This window comes from Palaemon carinicauda, chromosome 9, assembly GCF_036898095.1.
Source record: "Palaemon carinicauda isolate YSFRI2023 chromosome 9, ASM3689809v2, whole genome shotgun sequence".
Classification (NCBI taxonomy): Eukaryota; Metazoa; Arthropoda; class Malacostraca; order Decapoda; family Palaemonidae; genus Palaemon; species Palaemon carinicauda.
Genome location: NC_090733.1, coordinates 157,690,744 through 157,702,965, shown reverse-complemented (window position 1 = coordinate 157,702,965; position 12,222 = coordinate 157,690,744). Strand labels below are relative to the sequence as shown.

Below are 12,222 nucleotides of genomic sequence, written 5' to 3'. Positions count from 1 at the left end.
TGAAGTTTTGCACCTTTTATTATATTTAGATTTGAAATTGCACCGATAAACATCTAAGATTTAATCCTAATTATATCTATAAATCAGCTTCTAGCATAGCCGTCAATCTCCCAAAGATATTTTCCACCCCTTAACTAAAGTACCTTGAAGGTTTAAAATCCTTCTAATTATTAAGTAGTTATCTTTCCAAAGATGGTATTGCCCAGCGGCGCTGATGTGTTAGATCATATGTTGATGCGGCTACGTTTTGGGAGATGGTCAAAAACCTTTCACTTGGGCCAGTGGCAAGGGGCGGAAGTGCCTGTCAGGTACAGGTCAGTCTTATTACCTTCCAGGTCAGTCTCTGTAGGTCAGCTGTTAGACAACTGAAGCCACCGCTGTCTCTTGGGCTAATAAAATGATGTTATCGTAATGTTTCTTAATAAAAAAGGAGGTCAGATTTTTTATGATATTTATATATTAGCCCAAGATTTGTCGCTGGCTATACGACTAATAGATGGAAACTATTCATTCGAAATAAATATTCATTAGCATCTAAACAGTTATCAAGGTGCATACAATTTTTATTTATTAAGGCAGAGTTCATACACTATATATATATATATATATATATATATATATATATATATATATATATATATATATATATATATATATATACAAGTTATGTATATATATGCAATTATGAAAGAAAAACATTCATAATAACCTTTTAATAAGAAAATAGTGTTAGAAATACGTAGATTGCAAAATACTATCATAAGATTGATGGCAATGGAGAAACAAAATGCTTGTGTTACCTAAGAGTGTACGTTTTTAAAACAAGGAAAACCATTGAAAAAAAGTATTCCTAAAGATCGAAGTAAAAAGCGAAAAAGCTGAAGCAAATTATAATTCTGTTGCACATCGGGCTTGTGTGAGGAAATCGGATGATATAACGAGAGCTTTAACGTTCTTGTGAAAATTCCTTTTGGAAATAATTCGTTGTGGAAGTGACGTAAGTGTATTGTCATTATTCATCAAAGAGAGTTGACAGTCATTCGAAACAAGCGTAAATATCACCAACTTGTAAAATTAAGTTCCAAAAGAACAGAACTTCAACATAAGAAATATGGAAAAAAGTCATGAAATTAACTAATGAATCTAGAAAAATTCGGAAACATAAATATCCTAGTGTTATTTACGCTGATAGTATGTATTCACCTTTACGGCACTACCTTTGGATGCTAACAAACTGCAGCTGAGATCAAGTAATTACCTTAGGAAACCCCAGTGGAACTGGATTTAATGATATAACCGCAGAAGCCTGTCACATGACTTATTTTGCCGAGCCCTTTACATCTGTTTATGTTTGTGATTATTATTATTATTATTACTATTATTATTATTGTTATTATTATTATTATTATTATTATTATTATTATTGTTGTTGTAGAGGCTAGGTAATATTTAAATTATTTTCTTTTCCTATTAGCCAAGTCCAGTGGATTTTAACGACCCATTTTTATATTGTTTTCCCTCCCGAAAGATTTCTCTGCTTATATTCATACCCCATCGTTTGATATGTTTTGCCACAGCGAGAAAGGCAATTTTAAGTTGTAAGATCATTACTCCAAGCACTAAAAATATATTTTTGCAATATACTCAAATATTTCTTCATATGCTTCGGAAGTCAATGCTCCGATAACTTACTGGCTTTTAACTCTGAACGCTGATTCCATCTTTTTTTGATAATCATTGAATTATGTTTGTTCTGCAAGATGTGATGATGTAATCGTAGTGAGTGGCTTAGATATTGAGTATTTTGTAAAGTAATATATGTTTGATGATAAATGATTATGAATAAAAATGGATTGATGTTTATGAATGTTTCCTTAGTATAAGTATGTATTTTTCAATCGTATATTAAGAATAGATTTTCATTCGTTTACCAAAATACGATTAACCTTTCAGGGATAGGCTTATATTGATTTTGTGATTAAATAGATAAAACTAAACATCTTGAACTTACACATTGACGATAAAAACATGAATTCAATACTGACTTTAAAATATGAGGTGGATATGAAATTAAGTGTAAACTTGCACATTGGCAATAAATGCATATACTTTCAATACTAGCTTTAGAATATGAGAGAGATATGAAGTTAATTTTATACTTGCACTTTGGCAATAAATACATATGAATTCAATACTGACTTTGAATTATGAGAAGGATCTATAGTTAATTTTATAACTATGATCCAGGTCTTTCACAAATAATGTTCGAACACTTTAATGATGTATTAATGCATAGGTTCCTAAGTATGTCTTAGTATAGTAAAAAGAGGCTGCCCTCCCAGAGAAGTAATAGAATTGGACATTATTTCTGCGGCCATCATAAAGTATTAATAATGATGAAAATTCTTTTTGAAATGCGTCTAGTGAAAAATATTTACTTTTGACTTTGATTGTACTTTCAGATTTAAAGATGGGTTCGTTGTATTTCATAGCCATTATCTCGAAGAGAACCAGTAATTCAGAGCTTCGTATAACTGATTGTTATTATGGTTATATATTTGGGGTACGGATTATCAAGGGAAATCGTTTGCTTTCTCCAGTTTATGGAATTATGTTGGAATATTTGAGAAAAACTGTAAATGCGTAAGTCAAGTCAAATCTCTCTCTCTCTCTCTCTCTCTCTCTCTCTCTCTCTCTCTCTCTCTCTCTCTCTAGCGTTCAGTGTGCCGAAAGTGCTTATCAATAGCTTTTAGAGTAAAATTCTACTTTTGGACATTGAACGCGTATCATCGGAATGTCACAGCTTTAACAGAGAGTTTTGTATTACTGACGAGTAGTTACAGAATACAGGAATGATGATGAGTTACAAAATGCATAAAAATATTTTAGTTGGAATAATAAACTTTTTTTTTTTTGGTGTGTGTGTAAAATAAACCGGTGTAATTTTTAGAATCAGTTATCATTCGATTCTGTTGCATGGCAATTACTGATTTTTTCCCTCGCTTTACCCTATACAGAAATGGTTTTGGTAGGCACACTTAAAGTAGGTGGTGCAATATCCTCACTTATGGCCCTAATGCTCAGTTGTAAACACTGTATGGCCCGCACGGCCAACAGAAACAGCTGTGTCGGCGGTGATGGTGAAAGTACGAAAGCTCAAGTCTTGCAACATCTGTGCTTAGTAGTTTTCTGTTCATGTTATTTTTATTACTTAAGAGTACTGCTAAAGCTCAATGTGGGAGTTTTAGGAGTATCTCAAGGCCAGATTAAAGGCATCTTCAACGTTGTAAAGCTATTGACTTCTTTGTCGTAATTAGGAGCTATTATCAATTATGAATACCGACCGGTTTGGGGTTTCTAAATACAGGTAGTCTACTGGTCGTGGAAAGGAGTGATGCATAATATCCTGGATGCCAGAACTGGATTCATGAGTACTATCTGTAGTGATGGTTATGACACAGAGTAAAATCTGGGAGAAAAGGGGTTGCAGTTGGTGTTCAGGTACAGAACGCACGTATTTCGATGGAAACTCCTAACTTGTAATTTTTTTTTTTCTTTTTCTGAAGAAACTGTCAAAATGACAAGATTTTGTTTACGTGCAGAATGGTCGCCTGCTCATCTATGAATTCATGAAACGCATCATGTGAAAATGTTTTATATTAGCAAATACTAATTTATATTGTTTTTGTTATCTTTTTGTTGTTTTTTCCCAATGTTTCATAACTTTATTTGTCATAGCAAAATTGCATTGCAATCACGATTCATTCGAATTACCATTAATGAACACTTCCTGCATTAAGATTGATTACATCGGGCCTCAACAAGAAATTACCTTTGACCCCTCGTCCTGCCTGTCGCTCGCAAAACAGCAAAAGCATCAGCAATCACATTTACTACTCTAAAGATAATAGGTCTGCATCAACAGGGACCCTTCGAAAGCATTAACCTTCAAGTGGAGACAGGATTAACATTCGTTCATATTTACTGATTTTCTTTTTCTTAGAAACGCACCGTTGAATTTTTTTGCATTGTCGATACTAATAATTATAATGATAAGAAGAAGAAGAAGAAGAAGAAGAAGAAGAAGAAGAAGAAGAAGAAGAAGAAGAAGAAGAAGAAGAAGAAGAAGAAATGCATACATGTACTGTATGTGCTTGTAGAAAAATTAATTTGACTTCATGGATATGTACAGTATACATATTTTACCGAATGTAGTTGATATTTATTTCTAGTTATTCCTAGCATTTCTTACATTTTGACATTTTTACCAACTTCGCTTTGAGATTTCGATATTTAAACTAGTAACCTCTTGGAAATTTATGATTCTTGCAGATGTCAGACATGAGATAAGTTAAAATTTCCCAGAATTCACGAAAGATATTTCTTTAATTAAAATACAGACACTACAAATAGAAAAATAAAGATGGTGTTAGCTTATAACATGATATAAACACTTGTGTCAGACTTCGTTGATAATTCCATACAGGCACAAAACGAAGCCCTATAGATAATAAGGTGTTTCAACCCTACCAGTCGATCTCTGGTATGTGAATTTACTTTTTTCTCTACCACTTCTCTGATTTCACTTTTTTGTTATATGGATCACTGTCAGACGGTAACACACTCATCCCGAAAATGTCTATTGACATAATAATTCCAAGACTGCCCTAATTATTCCGTTGATGAGAACAGCTGAGCATTTCACATATTCTAAGAATGTCCCTCTACATTCCAGGCTATATGAGATCCCGCAAGAAGCAGCGGTTTTGACATTGTTTACTTTATATCTAAGCTCATAATGGTTTCCGTCAACAATTGTGCAAGACGATGAATAGATGAAATACCTCTGAATAACATTCTCTCGTGAACCCATCCATACCGTTGGAAACTTATCAAATTAGTAGCGCTTTTATTACGGGCAACACGATATACTATTATCAGCTGTTCGCAATAATTCACATGACTTTAATACACAGCATTTAATACAGTTGAAAATAAAAATTAAAAACAATCTATTAAGTCTCATATACGCGTCTAAATACAGTGAAAGTTAATGAAACCAGCTAAGAGTATTATAAATAGAGATTGGATAAGCCCTGACTTTTGCGCTACTCAACAAAACAAATATACAGATAAGTGAAGCTCCGAAGTCTTTAAAGACCTAAGCACCCTTCATCCTCTCCCCTCCATCAAGGTTGAAAACGAAGTGAATGTATTTAATGCTTTAATCATCCTTCACAATTCATTGGAGCTTGAGAACCTGCTTTGGTGTCTATGTCTTCCTGTGTAAAAGTCTTATGTACACGGGTGAGATCTTGTGTGCATTTGGATGTGTGAGTCTGGGTGCACATGGACAAGATTGTTTGTGCGTCTGTGCGTGTGAGAATGTGTGAGTTTCTGTCTGTGAGCGGACATTGGGGTAAGGTCTGATGCCGACTCACCTGAGACTTTCACTTGGGCTACCTGGATATACCCATCCCTCATCTGCCTCTAGGTTTTCCTGTGGCATAATACATACCAGTAATACCTTCTTTTAAAGATAATTTTGCATTTGTAGTGGAGATTATTTAACGACTGTATTGGATTTCTTGATATTGCAAATGAGCATGAATTGTTATGCATGTCAAGAGATTATTCTAATGTTTATATCAGAAGCGTTAGGTATATTGAATCTGAATTTTAGAATGTTTCACTTATGTAGTTTATGAGAGATATAACGGAGGAGTTTATGGTAAAATACAGAAGGGAAAATAAGAAAGGCAAGGTTCAAAATAATTTGGAAACTGAGCTGTTTTTGTGTGGAGGCGTGAGTCACACTGTGAACCTTTCGCATGGCATGAGAGCTAGTAAGACCTGGTTTGTTCAGCGACCTGGAACCGAGACTATTTTCCTAAATCACGACTCGTTCGGTTGTAGTTAGATGCTTCCTTTGTCGAGGCTCCATCACTGTAAGTTATCGATACTGATGTTGTATGTCTGGCTGGATAGAAAAATCTACCTTGGTTGTAGAGATGAATATTACACATAGGTTCTTTGTAATGCTCTGGTTTTCCATTCTTTTGCCATTAGATATTATATGTAACTGATAAACTTGCCGAACATTGTATTTTTAAAGATATGGATACTGTATATACGCATGATGACTTCATTCGGCGTGAAACGGGTTAATTTTAAACTTCAAGAACTAGGGTTACTTCCTGTTATCTAATAGTTATGAAGAATCATGAAACCACTTTCATATAGAGTGAACCAGTTCGAAAAACGAAAAGTCACTGCTCCAAATGCCACAGAGAGAGAGAGAGAGAGAGAGAGAGAGAGAGAGAGAGAGAGAGAGAGAGAGAGAGAGAGAGAGAGTAGTTCAAACAAAAGTAATATTTGTCAACAGCTTCATAATAAAGTGATATAATTTCTTATCAGGTCTTTGTCAGCAGCGATTTTATTTTCGTTGCTATGGATACAATTTGATATGCTGCAGCTCAAAATCCCTTATTTCGCACCCTTCCATTTTGCTAATTTGTATTGTGAAAGAAATGTAGAGGTGTAAAGATTGTTTTCTCGATTCGTACCGGTTATTAATTTTACGATATCCAATTTGTTAAATTTTACTATTAATTTCCACGAGGATTACACTTCTTTTATAATGTTGAATCCTATTTCTAAACCTTGATTTAATTATTTAACATTATTTTGGCTAATAAGTATAAATCACACATGTTTCTGTATCACTGGTTCACACACAGACATATATAAATATTTCAGCAGTAAACAATAAATTATCGTATTTGAAATTCGCTTTCAAAATGAATTCATAGTACACTGCAAAGTCATTGACATGCGTGTGGGAAATCGAAGGAATACAAATCTTTTGAATTATGCACAGTACACTTTACCTTTGGTATGATGTCTAATCAGAACTATTTTATGGAGCTGAGGCATTATGGAACAAACAAATCTTATAGTAACTCAAATATTGGTGGAAGGTACAGAAGTCTGTAAGTGTTTAACGGTTTGGTATGTTTCGTGTTTTTATGAGACAATTTTTCGTTTCACTGATGAAAAACCTTCTTTGATCACGCTATATTCAGAACTATATTCAAGAATTAATGCTTTTTAAATGAGAAAAAAAAACTATATGTCTTTCTAGACATTATTGCGCATAATAGCTTTATTTCTATACTAATGCAAATGTTAAGTAGCCTCTGATGAACAATAAGGAAAAACTTATTATTCTGCGAAATTATTACATTAATTAATTACCTAAATATAATATACAATATAAAATAACTTACCTTAATGACTAGGAGTAACGCAAGTAACCTCATACTGTCTTGAGGAGCCTGGAAAGGAAAAAAGGAAAACATTATATTTTCTTCACAGTAGACATAATTACAAATATCTAGAGTATAATTCATGGTATTTGTTAAGCTCCGTTTCCAAATCTTATTTAAAATCTGCATACCATTTTGTTATAATTCATAGGGCAACAGATTATTCACAAATGGTCACTTGAACTTCCCTCTAAAGTATCTCTACAAGATTGCGCAAGGGTCGCAGTAATACAAATAGAGAACGGTCATCAACGTACATGCGCCCTCACATACTTCCAAGAAGACGACAAGGAAAAGGAAATGTGCCGTCGGAGTGATATAACCGTATATGACCTAATGTCCCAGACAGGAGGGCAGGCGCAAAAAAAAAAAAAGGCAATGTTATCATTAAAAGATTTCGATTTTGCAATTGGGAACGGCTTCGTTCACCGACCCTCTTTCGGGTAAGAGTATTGGAATCATAAATGTTAATCATCGTGGACTACGTTACTTTTCCTCTTGTATGCCTTGGGGTTTTAGCATTCTGTTTTTCTAATTATTATTGTAGATTGTTATAATAATAATGGGCGCAGTCAAGGCTATACAAGATTCGACAAGAGTATTTTCAGATCGATCTTGTAAAGGTTAAATTGACCAGCGTTTTTAACATTATGCAATGAATTCAACATGCAATAGATGGAATGGTGACGTTTTTATGATTCCTTGAAGCAGTGTGTATTATGTTTGACCGAATTATAAAATAACGTTTGTATTTTTTGTAAAGGTCGAGGCAAAAAGATGGGAACAATGTGATGTTTCATTATGTTTGGAGAGGCATTGGACGATACCCAGAGGTTTATCAGTCTAGAGTCTAGACGACCGAATACTTTCACTCTTTGAACATTGTTCCTTATGTCTGAGCCAGACGTCACACTTGACCCTAAAAAAAGTAATAATCCGAAGATCATCATGACAATACGAGCTTGATTTTATGACCATGTACGTTCGTATAAGGGAGTAAGTGCAGTCCTTGACGGGAAAGTAAACTAGTAAATTTAAAAAAAAAAAAAAATCATTATTTGTTAGCCGAGAACGCTTGAAGGATTTTTCTGGACAAAGAAGTTATTAGTCATTCGAAAATATTTCCTTTTCTGTTCATACTTATGTACGCTGTAATGAACAACCACTTTATTTTCGAGGAAATGAGGTTTTTCAGCCAAAAGAGACATGTTAATTATAGTTTACTAAGTTTGTAGGTTATTAATTACCAAGAAGAAGAAACTAATAAATATCAAGTATTGTTAGTTCCACGTAAGCAGCAAGGAATGAAATATATGCATAAATGCACATACTGTAAGTGGCATAAAGGTAAATACTCAAGATATCGACAAGCCATAATAAGAATGGAAAGGTTCAAGTTTTGGATAAAGCTCTTCTTTGTTATTTTACGAGAGAGAGAGAGAGAGAGAGAGAGAGAGAGAGAGAGAGAGAGAGAGAGAGAGAGAGAGAGAGAGAGAGAGAGAGTAAATACTCAAAATATCGACAAGCCATTATAAGAATGGAAAGGTTTAAGTTTTGGATAAGGCTCTTCTTTGATATTTTACGAGAGAGAGAGAGAGAGAGAGAGAGAGAGAGAGAGAGAGAGAGAGAGAGAGTAAATACTCAAAATATCGACAAGCCATAATAAGAATGGGAAGGTTCAAGTTTTGGATAAGGCTCTTCATTATTAGTTTACGAGAGAGAGAGAGAGAGAGAGAGAGAGAGAGAGAGAGAGAGAGAGAGAGAGAGTGTCAAGTGGGAGAATTCGTACATTCTTCCTGAAGGTCAGAAATGTGATTCCTCGGAATCCTCTGTTCCCTTGCAAGATGAAGATGACCGTGTGTTGGGAGTTCCTCATTTAAATATATAGTATAGCTTTTTAATCAAGGCTTTGATATCATATATTAACGAAAGAAGAAATTTGGACTATAGTGTTTTGGTTTGGTAACTGTGAATGTGTCAATATATATGATGTACATTTCTTCAAAGGAAGCTCGTGTTTTTTCCGTAAGTAAACTTTTTAAAGAGGTTATTGCTTTCTGAAACAAAAGGCTAACAATGGAGGATAATTTCTAGTGGTAAAGGGTATAGAAGCGTTTTAAGAATCACTTATATTCATTACTATTCGAAAACAGTTATAACTTATTTATTGAGATTTCGTAGTTTAGCAACTATTCATTCCAGTATCCGATATTTTGCGTATAGGGTAGTGACGAGTATCTCAAATCATTTTTGCAACCATGTTACATCAATAAAAAAAGAAGAATGCGCAGATATTTTCACATTATTCGATCTACTTCTATCCTTAAGTCAAAACTAATGACTTCAATCTTTCTTTTTGTTGCTCAAAAGTTAAAAACTAATTTAGTTATCCAACCTACAACCCCACAGAAGTAAATGCGTAATCAAGCGGAAGGGATTATCATGATTAATGCTCAATGAAAGTGAAAGCTTAGACTAGAAATTAAAACATGATTTCTTCAAACTTATTGCCTTTACAATATTTGAAGAAATAGTCTGTATCACCTTTTCATCTATTTTAAAGTTACTACATTATTTTATTTATCCCCTTGAGAGTGTAATTATACTTAATCTATCAAACTCTCTCTCTCTCTCTCTCTCTCTCTCTCTCTCTCTCTCTCTCTCTCTCTCTCTCTCTCTCTCTCTCTCTCTCTCTCTCTATATATATATATATATATATATATATATATATATATATATATATATATATATATATATATATATAGTGTATATGCGTGTTTGTGTTTGTCTCTTATATTAACGTATTATTTAGATGTTAATTCAAATATAGACATGTAGGTACACTCCATGAATGGCGGAAACACACCTCTCTTCCTTTTAATTAATATCATTAACTTAGAGTGGCCTTTAGTATGAGTTCAAAAATTAACATTTTCAAAAAGTACTTCTATCATGACATGTATCTTATGTAGATTCTATACATTATCCTTCTAACTACATTTTGAGAGATCCTTAATTTATTGATGAAAAGTACATCTAGTTAAACAATAAAGTGGTTGTTCGTTTTATTATTATTTTGTAGACTATTAAATTCTTGTCTGGCTTATCAAAAGTGGTTAGTGATTACTAATCGTAAGGTAGATGAGATATGTGTGTTTACTTTGATTCTGAATATGATACCATTGATTCGTATAAACTAACTGTCGTAGTTTTGTGGCCACAAATTTCTTCCAAAATTACAGAAAACAATTGTTTTGCTTTGCTTAAGGAAAGAAAACTACACGAATGCCATGAGCTATGTAGCAATGTAAAATAAGAGAAGATAGAATTAGTTTTTCATCGTCGGTTTTCTTTAGCCATATTGGAAGATGACTGGCTATTGACAGGCTGAAAAGCACTTGAAAAACATGCTTAAGTATCGTCGAAAACGCAAACATTAAATGTTCAATAGATACCAACAAAGATCCAGTCATCTCCTTAATCGGTTATATAATGTACATTTTGCATATATATATATATATATATATATATATATATATATATATATATATATATATAGTGTGTGTGTGTGTGTGTGTGTGTGTGTGTGTGTGTGTGTCAGGCAATGTTTACTTTAGTAATGTTACATGGTCCATACTGTAATTCCTAAATATAATCATGTATAAGTTATATAAATATATATGTGTATATATATGTATATATATACATATATATATATATATATATATATATATATATATATTATATATATATATATATATATATATATATATATATATATATATATATATATATATATATATATATACACACACACACACACATACTTGTGTTACCAAAAAGAGCCTACTCTATTAGAATAAAGGACAAAAACATTTTGAGTCCTAATTGAAAATCAATCAAAACTTTGTAAGCCAACTATAATCACACCTAGAACACATTTCGCTATCCTATAGATTATTTCCCAAATTGCAATTTTCTTTCCTATTCGTAATTAACTACTCCCAAAATTTGCATGTGTCACTAAGAAGTACAGTAAACAATAAGGTTCAGTCGCACCAGTTATGCCTTGCGGGAGTAGGTTAGTAGAACCCGCGCAGCCGGGGAGATGAGATTTTTTTAAGGGGGAAGCAGGCAAACAGGATGATGCCTATAGGAGAGAACGTCCAACCTGCACCGAGTCTACACTTGCACTGTCAGGACCACTTTGTAGTATCCGAGAGTACACTGCCACCTCGTTGTGACAGTTTCACTTGTTATGTGTGTGACACGCCTTCACCGGTCCAAACGGGAGCGGCACTCATAGATCCCCCGGAGGGAAAACACCAATGGTTTCCCTTAAGCAATTTATATTTGGGGGGGGGGAGGGTGAATAAATGCCGCATTAACCCACTCACTGACTCACCTGACTATCTTCCCTCCAAGACAAGTAACTAACACATCTAGCAAACTAACAGTAAGATGTTTTGGTAAAATGGCTCTGCTTATATATGCAAGGGGGGTTTGCAAGTGGGAGAGCCGTTCATGAACCTCCCGCTTTCAGTTTCGTTGGAACTCTCCACCAATCCATTGCCGTCGACTTTCCGTGGTCAGCCAATCAACAGCAGGGATTCCAAACACCTCTTACTTTCATCTGGGCATCGAGAGGAGGGATGCCAAAAATACCAGAGGGGTTTTGTGCGTTGATATCCAGTATTTTCAGCATTTTCTGTCAAGGATAAATATATTACAAACAATTTTACTGATATGACAAGTGACGTATAGTAGAAAAGTGACCAGACATCGTAACCTATAATTTTTTAGGCCAGGCTTTTGAGTCTCGCATAAAGAGACACACCTCCTCTCTTAACCCCTTCCCCCAAGGTCTTTCCTTACCCTTCTCCCAGACAGGATG

The 12,222-nt window shown here is 34.0% G+C and overlaps 1 protein-coding gene across 2 annotated transcripts in view; it reads right to left on the bottom strand.

Moving 5' to 3' along the window:
• The window catches only part of LOC137647303 (uncharacterized), a 76,124-nt gene extending 64,288 nt beyond the window's left edge, over positions 1-11,836 (bottom strand). The window contains exons 1-2 of one of the 2 annotated variants that reach the window (XM_068380696.1): positions 11,734-11,836; positions 7,290-7,337 (exon numbers count right to left, since the gene is read on the bottom strand). In XM_068380696.1, coding sequence (XP_068236797.1) covers positions 7,290-7,322 — 33 coding nt within the window. In that variant the 5' untranslated portion in view covers positions 7,323-7,337; positions 11,734-11,836. Of the gene's footprint in view, positions 1-7,289; positions 7,338-11,387; positions 11,599-11,733 lie in introns of those variants that run through there. The other variant, XM_068380697.1, reaches the window with a different exon arrangement.
• Between the last annotated feature and the right edge of the window lie 386 nt (positions 11,837-12,222).